Here is a 21,016-nt window from a genome sequence, read left to right on the forward strand (position 1 = left end):
TTGCTAACAGATAACAATTTCTTGGTAAGACTAGGAACCACTAGAACATCTGATATTGCCATATTTATACATGTTTTTAAGCAATATTTACTTATATTTTTATTAATAATTTGGTTATACGCATTGAATAATGGTACTTATAAGGTTAAAATATATATTGCAGCTAAATAGAAGACATTTTGAAGAAAAGGGACTAAAAGCGTCAAAAAAATGGAACTTTGGAAGATGAAGACTTAAAAGAATGAAAATCCAGCGAATTCACGTACTCACGACGTGAATATTTAGTATTCACAACGTGAGTAGGACTATTCCAAAAGATAAGCATCGCGGAGGAGGAATCCTTGTAGAACACGGATATCTACTGCATTCACGTTGTGAGTCATACCCATTCACGACGTGAGAGAGAATTTTATGATAACTATATATTCTCTTGATCATTACGACTTGAGGGACTTTTGGCCAACTTGGAGGGTTCCTGGAGACGAAATTCAGAGGGAGAAGAAGTCTGGAATTAAGTTGCTTACCAAGGAAGAAAGAAAAGTTCATATTAGCTTAATAATTTGGTACACTTTAATTATGTTTTTGAGTATGAGTTATTTGAGTTTGTTTCCTAGTATGTCCAGCTAAATCTAGCTACTTCTGTTAGCTAGATGAAGCTGGAACTCATGGTTTCAATAACTTAGTTTTGAATTACTTGTTGGTTATGACTTGTGTTTGATTGATTGAACCTAGCATTTTGATTTAATATTTGATTGCTTTAAATTCCTGTTCTGTGTAGTTAGTGAATATGAAGTTGCATGATTTTGAATACCCAATAATTTAGTGAACACTAGTTTATTAAAGCTAAGATCAAACCAATCTTAGATAAGTAATTGAACTATTGAATTAGGTTGTGCTAGAGAACTCATATTATGACCATAAGTGTGTTTGTCAAATCAATCTTACATAGCTCTAATTCTATTTAATAATTAATTATGTGTTAGCTATTGTATGACCATACATAGATTTACATGAACTCGTAAATTGAAGTTTGGACCTGCTTTCTTTACATTCTTTGCACCTTCAACATCATCATATCCACCAACACTATCAAAATAATTTTTCGCTTCATGTTTGTGCTCTTTATAAGCTCTTTAACAGTCGCTCTGTACAGTCGCTCGAACGGCTTCCCACAAATCTGTACCCCGATACATATCAAGATTAAAATATTTTTGCAATAAAAAAACAAATTTAATTAGTAAAAAAATATTTAAAAAGTATAAATTTTTCACATATAAAAAGTATTTTGTACTTACTTCAATCTCAGGATACATAGCTTCATAGTAATGGAAAGGAACACGTCTCCAAGTCCTATAATGGAGTGGTACATGATCTGCCACAAAGTTTGAGATAAACCTTGTCAACATTTTGCCATTTGGATTTATGAATCTATAGGTCCCCCCTCTGATATCAATATCCACAGGTAAAGGTTGACCGTTGTGCTTGAACTTTTATCGCATATTTAAGCATCTTCCTTTTCCACGTCGGCGCGTCGGGTTTGCTACATTGACACATAGAACTAAAAATTTAGAAATTTAAAACTTTAAAAATATATCCAATATATTTAAGAATTTCATGTAACTTACAAGATTGACAACCCGCCGGTATCTTGCCTGAACGCTTATGTGGAGGTCGTTCCCCGTCGTCTCCTCCATGCCCCCTCGCAACATGTGTAGCCATCTGTTTAACAAATATTAGAAAATATACTAAACATACTTTAAAAAAAACTAATAAACAATTTTAAGCAATCAAAATGTATAACAACTGTAACATACCATCAATCAGAATCATCACTAGAACAATATACATGTAGAACATCATCATTAATAAATTCGTCATCGTTAAGAAATCGCCATCATTATCTGAAGAGTACGTATCACCACCATCATCGTCATCATTAAAGAAACTGTCATCGTTTACAGTAGGAGCCACACTTGATTCACCGTCGTCATCATTATCTAAAAAGTACATATCATCACCGTCAACGGAGTATGTATCATCATCCTCATCACCTAAATCGACAGCCAAGGGAAAATCATTTGATCGAGTGTCATTCACCACATCTATCTCATTAACACCGATAATTGGATGATCCCAAAGTTTTCGATGATGAACATCTTCCACAACTCTCCAGTTATTGTTTCGAGTAGGATCTTGGAGATAAATCACTTGTTTAGCTTGAGTGGCTAAGATGTATTGTTGAGCGTCATACCATGTTTTACCGACATACCATTCATGGCTGGTATTGATAACAACCATATTCTTTTTACTAATTAAACGTCCATTACCTAATATGACGCATTGAACCATTTACCACGAAAGAGTACAACTGAATAACCATGTAAATAGTGAAACTCTATGATGTCCTCCAGTTGACCCAAGAATGGTGTACCGTCTACTCCTAATGTAAGAATGCCACTATTTTGAGTAGTACGTTGGAGATCACGGCTAAGCACAACAAATCGAGCACCATTTACTATGCAGGCGGTGTAAGAAGTTGCATCTAACGGACCATGTGCCAACACCTTTAATTCGTTAGTACAGTCCGAAGGCGATTCTCTTTCGAGGCGATAAATCTATAAGGAAATATAACATTGTACATTTAAGTAATAATATAAATTAGTTTTATATTATAAATTAGAATATAAGGTATTTACCTTTCTTTTGAACCATGGAGGAAATTCTGTTTTCAAATCACTTTCAGCGATTCTGATTTGAATTCGCTGGATGTGAGACAAAACAATTAGAATAGTTTGAAAATATGATAACACTATCGAAAAAGTAGTTAGAAGATCACAAAACTTACGATATGTAGCCTTTCAGCTCATCCTCATCGCAGTTGTTTAGTACAAACCAATGCAATGATTTTTTGGCAACTTTACAAAGTTCGACAAGCTTCTTAGTGGACATCGGTTGACATTGTGATGAGAACACATTAAATTGCCTTTTTGGAAGGCCAGGATCCTCATTTCTATCAACATGGTTGAATTTGGTTTGCATGCCCTCAAGATACATAGAGCAGAATGTCAAAGCTTCGTCTGCAACATAACCCTCTGCTATTGAGCCTTCTGGCTTGGCTTTGGCTTAATTTGATTTTAAAACTAATTTAATTTGATTTTACAATTAATTTAATATTTTATTTTTATTGATTTTTTTAAAATTAATTCACCTTTACTTTATAATTATTTTAAAATTACTAAATGTATGTTGCTATTAATAACCTGATTAAGCTAAAGTCGTAATGACCAACATTAACTCACTAACAAAATTAAGCACTTTGAAACCATATTAAGCACTTTACAATACAAACAATAACAAAATACATCAAATAACTCAAGATAATACTTTTTAAGGTAATGTTTCTAACTTAACATAATGTATACATGAAGTTTGTTTGCTAGTTCTATAAGGTTGCACATAAACTCAAATTGTGAAGATTCCCTGAATTTCTATAGTTAAGTATTGTTCTTTATGTATTAAGTCAAAATATAATGTCCATATATAGCTTACCCTTAAGTTTTTTTTAGAGTTTCTACTTGTATCAGTTATATCATTGTAGCTTTTTCCATTATTTTTCTTATTCATTTTTATATTTATATATGGTTGTCATTGCTGCATGCTCTTTGTTAGTGCTTTCACAAATCATAACCTGCCTCTTCAATCTTCATGAGGGCAAAATAGCATCCCATAAACTTCTTAAAATTGGTCATGCAAGACTGTATGTCTATGTAGTTTAAGATTTTTTGTCACTATCTCTGCCAGGAGTTGGGAAACTAAATTAATGAGTGTGATTGGGTACTTATCTGATTATCAAGTTCTTACAGCCTTCTATCATCACTTTTACTTGTAGATAAGTAGAATATATAAAACTGTATGCACTTAGAAAGCAAAATGTGGCCCTATACCCTATTTTCACATATTTAACATTTAGACATTTAAGATTTATCCAGCATTATGGTGCATAAACAAATGCATATACATATCATGGTGTATTGAAAGGAACAAAAAAAATCATAAACTGGTTCGTCACTGTGGTAGCTTAAGCAGGAAAAAAACTCAATAAACTAACCTCAAAATCGAACTACTACAAAAAAGTATATGGGACCCCATAGTTAGGACCCGGTTGTGAAAAAAAGGGGTTATATTAAAGGAAAAATCGGGGCTTTTCATATATGACCCGGTTTAAAATAAGTGGCCGGGTTTTATTCTCCTTAGATGACCCATTTCTCGAGTTCATAGGCCCCAGCTCTAACAACCGGGCTTTTTTTAGCACATAACAGAGCACCAACCGGGTTTTTTATCACTAGGTCTTATCAGCTTTGACATGTTCAACACCCTAATTATTCTCAACTAATCCTGTGGAAATCGGTATTCTTCTCCTGGTTTAAACAAACTCCTAGAATTATATATTGTTTTCACCATTACCTCCTTAGCATTTTTTGCACGTTACTTAAAACCTCATCAACTTTTACTTCATTTACCAAAGGTATGATGATTACTCTTCTGCTTATGTTATTTTATTAATCTCATAAGTTTGAATTTCTAAGTTTTGGTTTGTTAAAGCATTTCTAGATTTTTATGTTACAGGATTACCTCTTTGCAACCGTTTCAATTTACAACTAAGCCATCAGATTGCACTTCACTTTCCAAAGGTATTGTGATTACTCTTTCATTTATCTTATTAGTTGGCATTTATAAGTTGTTTTGTTAAAATATTTCTATTTTTTTAACGTAACAGGAACTAAGGTAACATTTTCATCATTGTTAAGCAATCATTTGTATTATTCAAAATGTTATTTATTATTTCGGGTATACTAGTTTTTACATTACATATAATTATATTAGTTTTTAGTACTAGGGCAATTTTTTAAACTCAAGAGTCTCTTTTTTCAAAGAACAGCAAGTAGTTTATCAGAATAAAAGTTTAAAAGAGCCTAATAGTTAATACTCAAACAAAACAGAAACTAGAGTAACCCAAAACATGATTAAGTTAGAGAAAACCCAACCTGCATATAGTATATCTGTCGAGAAATTTTTACCTCTTCTTGTTCATTGGAGTCTGATAAATTAAAGTTTATAGAAAGAATGACATCTAGCAGTGATAACAAGAGAAATGAGTGTGCACTAGTTCAACTTCGGCCTATATTCAACTAAATATACCAATAGGTAAAATTAAAATATTAACTAAGAGTTGATTAATGAAAAAAAACCTAATAACTTTTTAACCGAGAAGACTGATTTTTATTTGGTTGTCACTGATATTATTGCAAAACTTTATTAAAAATTCATTGATGTAATAGTCATTAATGAAAGTGTGATGCTATAAACAAGTAAACGAAGGTAAGTTGCTATTTTTTTCAATTAACCCTTCTGTTTACCTCGGAGTCTTCGAACCCAACACTGGAAAACAACATTTATCTGCTTTCAACAATTTCTTTAGCATATTTGATAATAAAAAATGGGAAGAAAAAAAAGTTGTAAAGTAGGTTTTTTGTCAGATTCAACTAGAGACATTTGTTGAGTATGAACATGTAATTCTTGCTTGTTGTTAGCCTTTATCCTATAACAAGGTTCAGGTCAATCTTGTCAAACTCCTTTTGCAAAGCTTGAAGGTGATGCAATGGCGTATCCGACCGAAAGCCAACCTGCTGGGTCCACTATACAATAAATCTAAATATAATTATTAAACATAAAGTAAAATTACAAATCTTGTAGATGGTATTGTCGTCATCTTTTTCATATATCAGCCATTCTGAAATGGACAAACAGTGGTGAAACTAAAAAAAAATATTAAGGGTAGCAAAAAATCTATTCCATAGAAGATCTAAAGATGACCTCTTACACTCAAAAAGAATAAACCTGGTTTTGGAAAAATTGATTAATTTGATTCGGCAATCATGGCTACTGGTTATACAAGCAATGTGGCTTCATGGCTAATAATGTTAATATCAAATTTTCATGCTCCTGGTTATACAAGCAATATACCTTCATGGTTAATAGTGTCAATACCAAATGTTCATGCTACTGTTTATACAAGCATTGTAGCTTCATGGTTAATATTGTCAATAGCAGAAGTTCTTGGCTTGGTAACATGAAGTGTAAAATAGTCTTTACAACATATGGTTCACAAGGCAAGGCTTATTTGGAGCTTTTATGCAAAAAGGGTATCATAAGACCTTGGGAGACAATAAAACTCATATAGAAAGCATCTAAGTTTTATGATTAAACATTATGTGTAGAATGAAATAGGTGCAATGTTTACCTGTATCTACCTGTAGGTTGTTTCCATTGATGAAGATGTTGTTGCAATTAAGATCCCTATGAATGATCCATGGCTCATGAATCATGATTGTTTACTCCAATCCCTTCATCTTCTTCATCTTCTCACAGGAATTTCATCGAACAGTTGGTGGGTCACTGAGAATTTTTTGGTTGGGTTAGGTGAAATTAGTTGTGTAACATCCAAATGACCAGAATTAAACTCTAAGGTTTACTGTGTGCAATTCAAGAAGCGTAGTTGAAACACCAGCTTAGCATTCAAGTAATTAGAACTATAAGTAGGCAGTAGCCATAGGAAATCCTTTTAGAAGTAAAAACAGAAACTATGGAAATTTATTACCTTTGCGGATGGCTTCTGGGGAGGCGACTCAACGATTTAACTGTCTACATTCGTGTACCGACAGTTAGATTACCATCGATGCGGTGCTGAGGGTGATTGAGAAAGAAAATACAACCATCGTTGGCAAATTTTAATCTACAGAATAAGATAGAACGAAAGAGTTATATATAATCGGTGATCAATGAAAGGAGCATAAGACTGGAAGAGGAGAGGAGATGTACCCTAGATTTTGCGATGATGACCGTTTGGCTTGCTACCTAATTCTTAAATCAACATCTCTTCTTCCGACGATTCGATTTCCAATCACCATCTGATATTCCTTTAGGTGTCGCTCCGTTTCCTTATGAATTTAGATTTCCGAGTTCCGATGATCCCCGTTATGTCTTATTGAAATTGACAATGCTCTAATCTCCAAAACCAATTCGTGATTGGAATTCATGTGAATTCGGATTTTAGAGGGAATACAAAGTCGTTAGCGGGAACGAAATTTTCATGTGAAAGAGGGAAACTAATTAAAATAATTAATATATATAATAAATAAAATAACTTTTAATGTTATTAATTATATTAAACTATCATATATCATGATATGTGATACATGTCACATATTTTGTTCTATCGTTTGGATTGTTATTTTTATTCAATTTTTTTATCCATTGTATTTAAATTTGTTATTTATAAAATAAGTATTGATTTGGAAGCTTTTTAGTTCGCTAGTGATATTCTGATATAACATTATTAGTTTATATCTCGATACCAATTTAATACACTGTTCATGTGACGTACATTATATATGTTTTTAAATGATTTGTGGTTGTCGAGACCAACAAATAAATACCCTAAAAATTGCATACTAAAATAATGTATAATGGTAAGGGATCGAATCAACGAGAATTGGTTTAATTTGCAGCTCAATAAAATTCTCTTTGTAAAATACTTATAAAACAACAATAAAAGTAAAAATATGTATTTTAGTTTTTGTTATAAATCTAATTTTAATTATCACAAATGAAACACAATTTAAATAAGTAAAAGTTGATGTAAATCAATATTAAGGAAATGGTTGACATTTGAATTTCATCATTTGAATATTTGGTAAATAGATTATTATAACTCAATGTACAATGCTTTTAATGAATCTCTAATTTGACTATAGCAATCCAAGAAGCTTAAAATTACATATATTTTGCATAGTTAATACAATGGTTAGGGTTTGCATCTGATTAGCCTACGCCCAACGTACGCATGAGTACGCCCATCGTACACATGCGTACGTCATGGGGACTTCCCACTCCGCGCCTCACTTACGTCCGTCGTGCATACACCTTGTACGCCCAGCGTACGCCCCAATCCTCAAAATCCAAAATATGCACAATATGACTTGAATAGTTAGCAACAATATTACCTGACAAATCCCGGGCATTACATGCCTTCAACCTACTTAAGGTGATAAGAAGACTCACCTCACAAATATTCGAAAAAATAGCCATACGGATCTCTACTCCGCAAATCAGCTCAACCGGACACTTATCCAACGACAATTGACCAAACTCAACTACTAATCAAAATACCCAAAGTACCCCTAGGTCAAACCTAGCCAAAACAAGGTCAAAAGTCAAAGTCAAAGGCCAAGGTTAACCCTCCACGTCGTGGCCATCCTTGGCCAGGTCGTGGCCTTCAAACGACAAAACAGTTGCATTTCCTCAAGTCGTGGGAACTGGATCCAAAACATCCTAATGAGTTAAGTCAAATCCTTCGATTCCAAAAGTCCCAAAGTCCAGATCTGATCATTTCTAATGTCCAAATGGGTAAAGTTTTCACCTTTAACCCTTGAGATCCACCAATAAATGGCAAGGACATAATCAAGAAGTACTTAATCCCTTAAGTCACAAGCTCATTAGCTCCAGAATAGCTTATAAGACTAAATATATCCAAAAGATTGATGCTTTATAGACTTGCATGTCCAATGCAAGTCTTGGACTCAACCTATGTAAAAAATGAGATTTTATGACCAAATCTTTTGCATGGCACAAACCAACCATCAAACTTCATATCCAAAACATGAACCGGTCCAAATGATCCAAAGATTCATAAAGTTGCAACCTTTATGAAATCTTTTCATCCCATCTTAGAAGATCAAGAAGCAAATGGACAAAATACAAGATCTAGCACTTTTAATCACAAAGATTGGAACTTGGGGACTTACAAGAGTCCAGAAGGTGCACAATAATTGTAACATCTCAAAAACCATGCCAAATGTAAAAAAGACAAATTTGTCCTTGATGACTTACGCATGTAACATCCTAAAAATCATGACCAAAAATTTCATTATTGATATAACAACTCATAAAACAATTTTAAGAAAATATCATCCAGTTAATTCATTTCATCAAAGCCAAAGATCATATGTCTCAGAAACATGTCATAGTGTAGTAACAATGTCGGAGTACAATCCCAAGAACATCAAGTGCGGAAAATAGTGGTGTGATGCGCTGCTACCGTGCCGACTCCTTTCCCTTCGAAGAAGAAGGACCTGAAACAAAAGCTGTAAATCGTAAGCACAAAGCTTAGCGAGTTCTCCCATCATACCACATACCATAAACATATAATGCCTATCCCTCAGTATCTTTCAACCGGTATCTGATTGGCATAACCGGAAGCTGGACTTCCCTTCGCTATCTTTCAACCGGTAGCCGGGAGCTGACCTCCCCTTCGGTATCTTTCAACCAGTAACCGGGAGCTGACATCCTCTTCGGTATCTTTCAACCGGTAACCGGGGAGTATTTCACCCCCTACCACTACCACATAACAACATAACATGAACATACTGCTAGGCATGCATGGGTACTGTCCACCCCGTCGATATCTTTCAACTGGTAACAGGGGACTATTTCACCCCTACTACCACTAACACATATATCATAGCATCCTAGCACATAAAGCGTAACAAATAGTGGCATACCAAGATAATTATCACGAAGACAATCATCTAACAACAACTCCTACTTAGTGGGCCGACATTGTGGCCTTAGACTCACTTCTACTATAAGGTAACTCACATCAATGTCATGCAGCTGAACTGTCCTCGGTGTTGGGATCAACTCTCCTCAAACTCCTACACATAACAGTCTCCTTTAGTTACTCCTTCATATTCATATCCCATTTAAGGGTCAATCATGGGTAATGGTCAAAGTAAAAGTCAAAGTCAACGCCCTGGTCAAAGTCAACATCCTGGTTGACTCAACTCGCCGAGTTGGTCCATCAACTCTTTGAGTTCCATAATTCAGAGAGTCTCGAATTCACGATCTGACTCGTCGAGTTACCCTCTAACTCGCCAAGTTTCTCCTTATGACATAATCGGGACTTTCCATTTGAACTCGTCGAGTCCTTCCTTGGACTCGTCGAGTTGTCCTTCATACAGTCGGGACATCTCCAGGCAACTCGTCGAGTACCTCCTTGAACTCGATGAGTTCCTTAGTCTTTCATACTCAAGGAGTCTTGACCAACTAACTGAGTCATCTTCTAGACTCGGTGGGTTGGTTCGAAGTCAGAAAGTAAAGGTTTACGATCTAACTCCCCGAGTAGCTTGAGCGACTCATCGAGTTCCCTTTAGTCTACACTCATTCAGTCGATTCTACTTGAGTCCAATGCCTCTAGTCCGCATATCTGGTTCCCTTGGGCTAGCATAACACGTAAAGGTGCTAACTTTACATGCATGCATGGTGGTATGAAGCTAGAACACCAAAACTAGGCCATAAAAGAGATCTTATGCATGAAATAGGGCCATAGCTCAATAAAGGTGGCGACTTTAAGCTTCCTGAACTCATATGTTCCCAAATCTGAAGTCATCACTCTAAAATGCACTCAAATCCCGAAAATGACTAGAAATGGCCCAAAGGTTACAACATGCAAGCCTAAAAAGAAGATCAAAGTGATGAAAGGCCAAGGTATATGCTTTATACCTCAAATGAGCTGGAAATGCAACACAATCTCTGGATCTACTACTTTCTTCTTGAATCTCCAAGCCTTTCCTTCCTTCTTCAAGCTTCAAAACACAATGAATGGCACAAATAGCTCCAGAACACTCGAAAATCGATTAGGGTTTCGTGAGTAGGGTTTGGAGGTGATGGAGGCTAGAGTGAATACCATTTAAGGTGTTTAAATAAGGTGCAAAACTTGAAAATTAGGGTTTCACTATGGCAGTCCTACTCGTCGAGTCGGGGCTCCCCAACTCGTCGAGTAGACTCTGCCACCCGCGTCCAAAACCATTCCTACTCGACGAGTTTGGGGCCTCCAACTCGTCGAGTCCCTTCATAAAAATAAATAAACTTTATTAAAAATGCGTACCAGGAACCGGACGTTACAACGCAGGCCGCGTAAGATGCAATAAACTATAATTAAAAATGATAAAAATAAATAAAACAAGAATATGCATGATGACTAATTAAAAATGAAATAAAATTTGCTAAAAGAAACTATAAAAAGAACCAAACAAAACGCACATATCAATGTATACCTGTCCAAAATTAATCTAATAGAGTTTAATTTTTGAGATTCCTCATTTTAAGATTGTTTTTTAAGTAATTTGTCTCATATAGTCATTTTGTTATATATATATATATATATATATATATATATATATATATATATATATATATATATATATATTATGATTTATAGATGGATCGTAATTATTGGATGTACGGGATGAAACGTTCAGACGTTAGATACATGGCATGTTTAGGCGATTTTCTAAAAGTTGTTGAGGAAAATCGGGTGAAAAAGGGAGAAAGTTACATATGGTGTCCTTGTATTGATTGTCAAAATATTCGTATGTATACCGACTCTACAAAAAATAGAAGAAAATTTGATAACTCGTGGGTTTATGAGTAATTATACGTGTTGGTCACGACATGGTGAGACATTAGTCGATCAGAACACAAGTTTTTCAGAAATTAATGACGGAAATGATTGGAATGGTGATCATGATTGGAGTAACGATCATGATAATATATCTGATATGTTACATGATTGTGAGGATAATGTTGCTGGAAAAGATTATGACAAATTTCAACAATTGTTTGACGAATCGGAAAAACCATTGTATAATGGGTGTACAAAATTTACCAAACTTTCAGTTGTGTTGAAATTGTTTAACATAAAAGCAACCCATGGTTGGAGTGATACAAGCTTCACCAGTCTCCTAGAGATTTTGCATGAAATGCTTCCTGAAGATAACGAGCTACCAGTTTCATTATACCAAGCAAAAAAACTGATTTGTCCAATGGGATTGGAAGTCGAAAGAATACATGCATGTCCAAATGATTGTATGTTATATAGGAACCAGCATGCAGACCTAGATAACTGTATTATATGCGGTACTTCACGGTATAAGCGGAAAGATCGTATCGAAGAAAATGTAAAAGTGACAAAAAATGGTCCGCCTGCGAAATTATTATGGTATTTTCCAATCATACCAAGATTGAAACGATTATTTGCAAATGCCAAAGATGCAAAATTGTTGAGATGGCATGCTGAGCGTAACATAGACGAGAACATAAGACATGTGGCTGATTCTCCTCAGTGGAGGAATATCAATAATAATTTTGAAGAATTTGGTCGAGAGATTAGAAATATTCGATTTGGACTTAGTTCTGACGGAATTAATCCATTTGGAAGCCTTAGCAGTCGTCACAGTACATGGCCAGTACTTCTCTGCATCTATAATCTCCCACCTTGGCTATGCATGAAGCGGAAATATATTATGATGTCATTGCTAATTCAAGGTCCAAAACAACCTGGAAATGACATTGATGTATATTTGGCTCCATTAATAGATGATATGAAAATATTATGGAATTCAGGCGTCGAAGTGTATGATGCATATAAAGGGCATAATTTCCAACTTAGGGCCATATTTTTTGCACAATAAGTGATTTTCCAGCATACAGAAATTTATCAGGATACAGTACAAAAGGGAAAAAGGCATGCCCTATTTGTGAAAATGACACGGATTCTTTATGGTTAAAAAACTGTAAGAAAACTGTATACATGGGTCATCGAAGATTTCTTACAGATAATCACCAGTATCGTAAGAAAAAAACGGTCTTTAATGGTAGAATTGAGAAAAGAAAGGCAAGAAAACCATTAGGTGGAGAAGTTTTATTTTCCCGACTTGAAAATATAAACATTGTGTTCGGAAAAGTAAAAGGTAAAAGTAGATCTGTTACTAAAAATATTTGGAAAAAGAAGTCTATATTTTGGGATTTACCATACCGGAAGTACTTACAAGTCCGACATTGTCTTGATATCATGCATATAGAGAAAAATGTTTGTGAAAGCTTGTTAGGGTTGTTGTTGAACCTTAAATGGAAGTCTAAGGATGGGGCTAACGTTCGAAGAGACATGCTAGCAATGGGAATTAGACCCGAGCTTGCTCCAATTGAGAATGTTGGGAAGCGTACATATTTGCCTCCAGCATGTATACCATGTCTAAGGATGAAAAAATGAAATTTTGCCAATGCTTGCATAATATGAAGGTCTCGTCTGGCTATTCTGCTAACATTAAGAAGTTGGTGTCGATGGATGAATTAAAATTGGTTGGAATGAAATCCCATGACTGTCATGTTTTACTGACACATATGATTCCCATTGCAATTCGTGGAATACTTCCAGACCGTATTCGACATACGATCACAAAGCTTTGTCTATTTTTTAACATGATTCATTCACAAGTTATTAACCCTGAGGCGTTGGATTCATGGCAAAATGATATTATAATGACTTTATGCCAACTCGATATGTACTTTCCACCTTCTTTTTTTTTGATGTAGTGGTTCACCTGATATCTCATATTGTACATGAAATAAAGGTTTGTGGTCCAGTTTTCCTACGATATATGTATCCATTCGAGAGATATATGAGTGTCTTAAAAGGGTATGTAAGGAACCAACATCGACCAGAAGGTAGTATTGTTGAAGGATATGCTTCAGAGGAGGCGATTGAATTTTGTACAGACTATCTTCAAGGTGTCAAGAATATTGGCATTCCGAGAGCTCGACACGCGGGTAGACTTGTAGGGATCGGGACAATTGGATTGAAAAGGCTTGTCCCAGATCGTGAGGAATTTCAGCTTGCACATTTTACAGTGTTACAACACATGACGGTCATTGCTCCATACATAAATGAGCACAAAAGAGTGCTACAGACGATGCATAGAAATAAGGGTGAAAGATGGTTGACTATCGAGCATAACAAAACCTTTGCAAAATGGCTGAAAAATAAAGTGAAAACAAGTTATTGCGAAGAAAGTATGGATGAAGTAGTAGTGCAATTAGGGAATGGTCCGCAACATCTTGTGGCAACGTACCAAGGCTACGATATTAACGGCTATACATTTTACACCAATCGACAAGATGGAAAAAGTACATTTCAAAACAGTGGTGTGACGTTAATAGCCTCTACGATGGAATTTAGTGGGGCTAATCATGAGGCAAGTTGCAGGATCGCCAAAGACTCTTACTATGGTGTCATTCAAGAAATTTGGGAATTGAAATATGATTCCATCATTGTACCCTTGTTCAAGTGCAGATGGGTCGACAACCAACGAGGTGTTAAAGTTGACAACGATGGTTTCACTATTGTCGACCTTTCAACAAATGGCTATGTATCCGAACCATTCATTTTAGCTAAACAAGCCACCCAAGTATTTTTTGTCGAGGATCCAAAGGATTCGGGATGGCACATCGTCTTGCATGGTAAACGACGTATACTTGGTGTTGATAATGTCACAGATGAAGAAGATTATGATCATTTTGACGAGCTACCTCCGTTTTCCATTGGTATCCCTTCTTCAAATGATAATGTTGATGATACCACTTACTTAAGATCTGACCACGACGAAGGATTATGGGAATGATGACACAATATGCGTTTAAAAGGTAACAACCAAGTTATTTGATTTGAAACAAACAAAATTCAATGTAAATTTGCTATTATGATCAACATATTAATATAGTTTGTTTTATTGCAGGTCGAGCAACTACGAGATAACAGGATTGACAGGCTGTGTTTGCTTATTGGATTTGTTTGGAGAAGTTTGAAATTAGTTAGGCTTTTCAGTTTTATTATATAGGACCAAAAAACCCTTTTAAATTTGGTTTGTATTGAAATGTTTTAATGAAATATGATTGTTCTTAAGCTCAAACTAAAATTCAAATAAACCATCTTCAACAACAAAATAAAATCATTATTAACCTCTAAGTAGAATATTCTTAAATTATTTTTTAGTAAAATCACGATAACAGTTATAACTAGAAATTATTGTTATTGTATTCCATTATATTAAAATTTTTAAATATAAACATGTGACATAAAATAATAAATAATATTTTATAAGGGGACGTTTGGAATTGAAAAAAAAAACAATATTCGTAATTGACAAATCTTTTGTTGATTTAGTCAAATTTGATATTAACTTTATGCAAAAGGGTATATAATCACATGAATATTAATAAAAAAAACAAGTTTATACCAATCGAAATTAATCTTATACATTAACCATGAGGAATTTAAAAACAAGATTATATTAATTGGAAATTAACCTTATGTAGTTATATGTTACCATTTTCCATCACAGGTTATAATTAACCAAAGTTTTGTTTCCATAATGCAAATTAACCTTAATTATTTATTTTAAAACAAATCGGTTTCTACCATCATTCAACCACGTTGTGTAATGGATCAAATTACCGCCATTAATTTTCGATATCCCGCCATTTGACCCCATTATGCGGTTTTGAAGCTCCTGTAAAATTCAGAAACCACCAAGTTATACTCACAAACAATGTTAATGCTTAGCTTCATCACCGCGATAGCCAATAAACTATTGAGGTATACAATGGATGAGCAACCACAACAGCCACCGCAACCACAAGAGAGAAAAAAGAGAATAGCCACACAACTAATTGACAGTCAAGAGCCACAAGAAATTGATTTCAATCATTTTGGTCTACATTATGGGGATAAACAAATTAAGTTCGCCAATGAGTGTGGAGTCCTCACACGATCGATGATTTCTATCAATTATCGAACATGGAAGAAAGTGCCGCAGGGTGAACTTGAAATGTTGTGGTTAACTATTAAAGTATGATATCTAAGACCTTTTATATGTGTTTTCATTTAGTCAAAATATGTTATTAACGTTTAAAATCTTTACTTTGAGATAAACAGAGACGCTGGAATATTCAAAATAATAAACGCAGAGGTGATGTGCTTAAAATTTGCAACACTGCATGGAAATCCTACAAGAAGAGGCTCATACGTGATTTCATGGCCAATGGAAGAGATCCAATTCCAATCTACCCATATCTAGACCCTGATACATGGAAAACCTTCAAAAAAGAGAGATCTTCAAAGGAATGCCAGGTTTGTTGGACTTTAGTTCATCTAATTCTTTCCATGTTGTATTGTGTTACCTCTGTTTGCAGGTAATAAGTGAGAAAGCGAGAGCAAATGCGAAGCTTCAAAAAAATCCAGCACGGTTAGGTCCACATGGGTATCGGGGCAGACAAGCTCAATGGGAACAAGAGATTGCATCCGGAGGGTTATCGGAAGAGTTAGCATCAGAATTGTGCAAGATAAAAAGCCAGCGTTCAAAAGATTTTGTCATGGGTAGGCTATCTAAGAATGAGTCTGGATCATATTATGATGCACCACCCGGCATGCAATCAACAGTGACTAAGCTTGTAAGATAATTATTCGTTTTAAATTTTGTTATCATTTCTATTGAAATAATTGAATTCCAGTACATTAAGAAATCATGGTGAGATAAAAGTAAACTAACCATCAAATATAGAACTCTAGATCAATGGGAATTATCTATCTCTCAACTAACAACTTAAGCACATCAATGTTTTATACTGGTAATGCCTAGCTAGTAGCTATCTTTGTTCCAATAAAATGTTGATGTTGGATTTTATTCTAATAATCGCATTGCTTATGTTAACAGGCAGAGGTCGAAAGTCAAATATCCCGAGGAGATTGGGTCCCTGAACCTGGAGAAGATTCGTTGACAGCAGTGTTAGGAAGAGAGCATCCCGGTCGGACTAGGGGAGTTGGTCACACTGTTGGCTTGAGAAAAGCCATGCACGGGATAGATAAAAAGAAGAGGAAAATGCACGCCAAAGAATCTATGGATGAGTTGCGCGCCGACGTTACAAAACAGGTGTCAGAGTTAAAGGCAATGATACATGACTCTGGGAAGCAAGTCGTGGACAATGTGAGCCTGAGAGTACAGAATAGTAGTTCTCATTCAATGCCAACCTTGGCTGCTATAACGGTAATTGTGTATACCTCTTTGCCTGAGCTTTAATCTTGATACTGTATTTTAATTTTGAATTAGTTATTTAACATTTGAATTATTTATATACAAAATCTGCTTGCAGAACCCCACTCAATGTAAATTGGTGTTACCATATGGGGCACTGGATCAGAATTGTGCTACTGGCTTGGTCTTTCCGTATGGGGATGGGTTAATACACTCACTCCCTTTGCGTGAAAATCACATGAAAGTGTTAATAGACCAAATCAACAAAGACTTTCAGAGTCTTCCTATTCCCGTAGTGACTGATGAAGTCAGTAATCTTCAAAATGCAGTTGGCCAAATAATTCAATGGCCACGAAATGCTATTATTCTGACTGAGGTACATATTTTTTATCCTTGATTTTTTAGTTACTATGTATATGCATAATTTATTTCCAATGTGTTTAATGAAAATGGTTTGTGGATATAGATTCAAGGAAGAAAGCAACAAAATTCGATTCCAAGTTTGCCACAAACCAGTGTAGGGGGTTGTACGAGAAAGAACACACTCACTCCAATGAACAAATCGAAGTCAATTGAATTACTACGTGAGCGATTGAAGAACAACCCACTGATTCATGTTGTAGCTGATTATGGCATTCTAGAAATTGACCAGTTTGAGTTTTGGGTAGCACAAGATGAAATTCTTCGTTTGTTGAACAAAAGAACACTTGATGTTACCATTCTAACCGTTTGGGAGATGTAAGTACACTTAACTTTATTATTGTTAGTTGCTCCAATCTTTTGTTTCTAGGTTGTCTGTAGATATTATATGATTGTAACACATTTTGTCTTATTTTTAGGAATCTACATTCCATTGCACGATGTGAAGAACAAATTTTCTTTCCTAAACCCACATAGGATTCTTGGGGCAAGCTGCCAAGAAAACCCGGAAGCTGTCATAAATTACATTGTTGATGCGATGCGAATTCATCAAGGAAAACAATTACTCATCGCTCCATATCTACAAAGGTACTTTATGTTGATATATAGAATCATTGTTAAACTTTCTCTATATTTATTGTTTATACTAATACTTCAAACATTACAAGTGAGCATTGGGTCTTGTTCGTGATTTGCCCTCATAATGGCACCGGGTACATATTGGATTCAATTAGGAGTCCTGTACAAAAGCCTGTGGATACCTATTACCTACTGAAGAAACATGTTGACACGTAAGAAATTTCATAAACTTGACATTCTTTTCTATTATTTTTATCACAACACTAATTTTTATTTTTCAGTGCTTTTGCAAGGTATGGGAAATACATATCAAATCCAATCAGTTGGACGGTCGCTGAGATAATTCATGTCACTATACCCAAAAATATAGATTTTGTATTTCACTTGTTTGATTAGTGTATATTTGTTATTACAATTTAGTGCAACCAACAACCGGGTGATTGGGAATGCGGATATTATGTAATGAAATGGATGATGGATTTTGTGATGGTTGAACAACACGGATTCTTGAGTAGAGTAAGCACTTAAATATATTTATCATTTTGTATATGACAATAGACTCTATTTTTTTTATATAACAATTGTAATTTATATTTTTATATAGACTGCTACCCCTTGGAACGACACCACTCCTTTTTCGGAAACCACCTTGTTTTCAATTGTTGTTAAGTGGGCAACACAATTCCTGAACAAATATATGAAAGATGTGGTTTTGTAGAAAGACATATCTGGTTAGTTTTTAATACTTACAACATCAAACTTTTAGTTTAACCTTGACCAATGTGTTCCAGACTAAGAACACCTAATGTGCACATGATGTTCTAACCAGGTTCTTCTTTAATGTTTAGTTATGGCAAAACAAGAGGAACAATGGTGAAGGCTGGACTCGTTGTGATTGGAAGACTCACTTTGACTGGAACCATCAATGCTGTTGAAGTTTTTTTTTTTTTTTTTTGTCAGCTGCAACAATTGCTTAACTAGTTAACTTATATTTGCATTATTGTTTGAACTTTATTATTGTTATGAGCAACTAGTCAATTTAAATTTAATATTTCTTTAATCTTGAATGTACCTAATATTTGCTTGCTCTTTCATGTGTGTGTGCTGGCAAATTTAATTTGATCTTATGTTAACAACATTTGGATGCTTACTTGCTTAGGGTTCCACATGAATGGAATAATGATTATTGATTGCGTATTAAAAAAATTTGGAAAAGGGTAAAGGACCCGGTTGTTTATTATTATAGAACCGGGTAATATGTTGGTGGAAGATTGAATTTGGCTCGGTAAAAGACGCTGTTCTATGTATGGAAACCGGGTTTTATATTACAAATATGTCCCGGTAGAAAACCGGGTTCTATATGTCTTTTCAAATATAACCCGGCCACAACAAACCCGGATGCAAAACCGGGTTCAATTAGGCTTTTTAACCGGGTCTTTTTGCTCTTTTTGTAGTAGCGGTATTGAAGATAGGTCAATCACCGGAAATCCTTTTCTATGGCGGTGGTGAACCTTCTTGCCGGCCAATAGAGAAATGGGGCTGTGATTTCGGGCTCCAAATTATTACAAATCAAGGACCAAGCTATTACAAATTAAGAAGCAATCAAGGACCAAAACCCTTACCTTAATTTATGGTGGCCGATGAACTCGATTGCTGAAAAAGCCTTGCGATCGCCGACGAACTTGAGAGAGAAATGGTGTTGGCCCGACTGCAAAAAGAAAGTTGAAAGGGTGTTTTGTTACAGGGAAACCTATACCGACGACATGTCGTCGGTATAGGTAAACGAAAACGTCTTCGTTTTACTTCATGTCATTAAAAAGTAAAATAAAATAAAAAAAGGGATTTCACGCGGATCAGTCCCACCTTTTCCAGACGACATGTCGTCGGTATAGCCTGACGAAACGACATTGTTTTCAGTTTCTGCAACACGGATAAAAAATAAAACGAAATTAATTTTTAATCACCCTATACCGACGACATGTCGTCGGCATAGGATGACAAAAACGACGGCGTCTTAACTTTCTGCTACAAGGAGTTAAAATAAATCGAAAATATTTTTTTAGTTCCTTTTCCAGACGACATGTCGTCGGTAAAGATTTTCGATATACCGCCAATATTTTAACGTTTCCCACCGAGTCTATACCGACGACTTGTCGTCGGCATAGCTCTTCTGGTCAAAGGCAGATGGTCAATGTTTTAAAACGCTATACCGACGACATATCGTCGGTATAGGTTGACTTTTGCCAACGACATGTGTCGTCTGGATAGGTGTCGTCTGCATATGACTTTATTCTTGTAGTGTAAACTATGTTAGTACTTATCTATAAGACTATATCAAAATTTTACAGCTTCAAATATATCTATGCAAGAACTTCCTTTGGATGTCAATGAAAATCATATGTATCATTCATAATATAACTCATGGTTGCAGAAATCAGGATTAATCGGCGATTAATCGTGGATTAATCGTTTGACGTTCTCCAACCGTTGAGGATTAGGGCATTAATCGGAAATTTATGATTAATCGGCTTTGGCGGGATTAATCGGCCTTGGCGGGATTAATCGGTCAACAAAAGTCAACAAAAGTAAAAAAAAGTCGAAAAAAGTCAAAAAAAAGTCAAAAAAGGTAAAAAAAATTTAAAAAAAAAATTCAAAAAATCAACTTTTTTTTTTTACTCCAAAATTTTCAAATTTTCAAATTTTCAAAATTTCAAATATTATACCGAAATGTTCATATTTTTGTATTTTCAAATTTTCAAATTACAAATTTTCTTATTTTCTAATTTTGAAGTACTTGTTTTTCTTAAGATATATTAATATTTAATTAATTTTAATATTTTATTAATAATCTATGGTCCCCGATTAATCTCCGCCAAGACCGATTAATCCCTTAACACCAGTCGACCGTCGAGCTACCGTCGAGCGATTTTTGCAACCTTGATATAACTATACAGTGGATTTCAATTGGATATCTGTTGGCTTCAGTAACCACCGAGATATGGTGTGTTAACAATAATGAAGTCAATTCAGCC

At 34.9% G+C, this 21,016-nt stretch overlaps 2 protein-coding genes and 1 long non-coding RNA gene across 4 annotated transcripts; 1 reads left to right on the forward strand and 2 right to left on the reverse strand.

Moving 5' to 3' along the window:
• Nucleotides 1-935: 935 nt before the first annotated feature.
• On the reverse strand, nt 936-4,842 carry LOC145138391 (uncharacterized). The gene is made up of 6 exons (XM_079072487.1): nt 2,846-4,842; nt 2,697-2,762; nt 1,815-2,615; nt 1,626-1,719; nt 1,296-1,540; nt 936-1,177 (listed from the first exon to the last, which is right to left on the reverse strand). Exons 3-4 carry the CDS (start codon nt 2,347-2,349, stop codon nt 1,661-1,663), a joined length of 594 nt encoding a protein of 197 aa, XP_078928613.1. The 5' UTR covers nt 2,350-2,615; nt 2,697-2,762; nt 2,846-4,842; the 3' UTR covers nt 936-1,177; nt 1,296-1,540; nt 1,626-1,660.
• A 533-nt stretch (nt 4,843-5,375) lies between these two features.
• On the reverse strand, nt 5,376-7,140 carry LOC145138835 (uncharacterized). 2 transcript variants are annotated; one of them, XR_013721752.1, is made up of 4 exons: nt 6,880-7,140; nt 6,659-6,793; nt 6,302-6,456; nt 5,376-5,696 (listed from the first exon to the last, which is right to left on the reverse strand). It is a non-coding gene; the product is annotated as an uncharacterized LOC145138835 (long non-coding RNA). The 2 variants fall into 2 exon arrangements; XR_013721751.1 differs by having other exon boundaries at nt 5,376-6,456.
• Nucleotides 7,141-11,543: 4,403 nt separating this feature from the next.
• LOC145139837 (uncharacterized) lies at nt 11,544-14,576 on the forward strand. Its single transcript, XM_079073526.1, has 5 exons — nt 11,544-12,354; nt 12,603-12,869; nt 12,981-13,108; nt 13,198-13,336; nt 13,492-14,576. The coding sequence occupies exons 1-5, from the start codon at nt 11,544-11,546 to the stop codon at nt 14,574-14,576; spliced, it is 2,430 nt and encodes an 809-aa protein (XP_078929652.1).
• The last annotated feature ends 6,440 nt before the right edge of the window (nt 14,577-21,016 follow it).

The sequence above is a fragment of the Lactuca virosa genome, chromosome 9, assembly GCF_052849685.1.
Source record: "Lactuca virosa cultivar CGN04683 chromosome 9, Lactuca_virosa_CGN04683_v6, whole genome shotgun sequence".
NCBI classification, from domain to species: Eukaryota; Viridiplantae; Streptophyta; class Magnoliopsida; order Asterales; family Asteraceae; genus Lactuca; species Lactuca virosa.

Bases quoted from the DNA above. Each gene is read 5' to 3' on its own strand.
- LOC145138391 (XM_079072487.1), bottom strand. From the start codon at position 2,349: ATGGTTCAATGCGTCATATTAGGTAATGGACGTTTAATTAGTAAAAAG. The intron at 1,720-1,814 runs GTATGTTACAGT...TTTGTTAAACAG, and splicing joins AGTGATGATTCTGATTGATG to ATGGCTACACATGTTGCGAG.
- LOC145139837 (XM_079073526.1), top strand. From the start codon at position 11,544: ATGAGTAATTATACGTGTTGGTCACGACATGGTGAGACATTAGTCGAT. The intron at 13,109-13,197 runs GTTGGGAAGCGT...CATAATATGAAG, and splicing joins AGCTTGCTCCAATTGAGAAT to GTCTCGTCTGGCTATTCTGC. The intron at 13,337-13,491 runs GTATTCGACATA...TTTTTGATGTAG, and splicing joins TCGTGGAATACTTCCAGACC to TGGTTCACCTGATATCTCAT.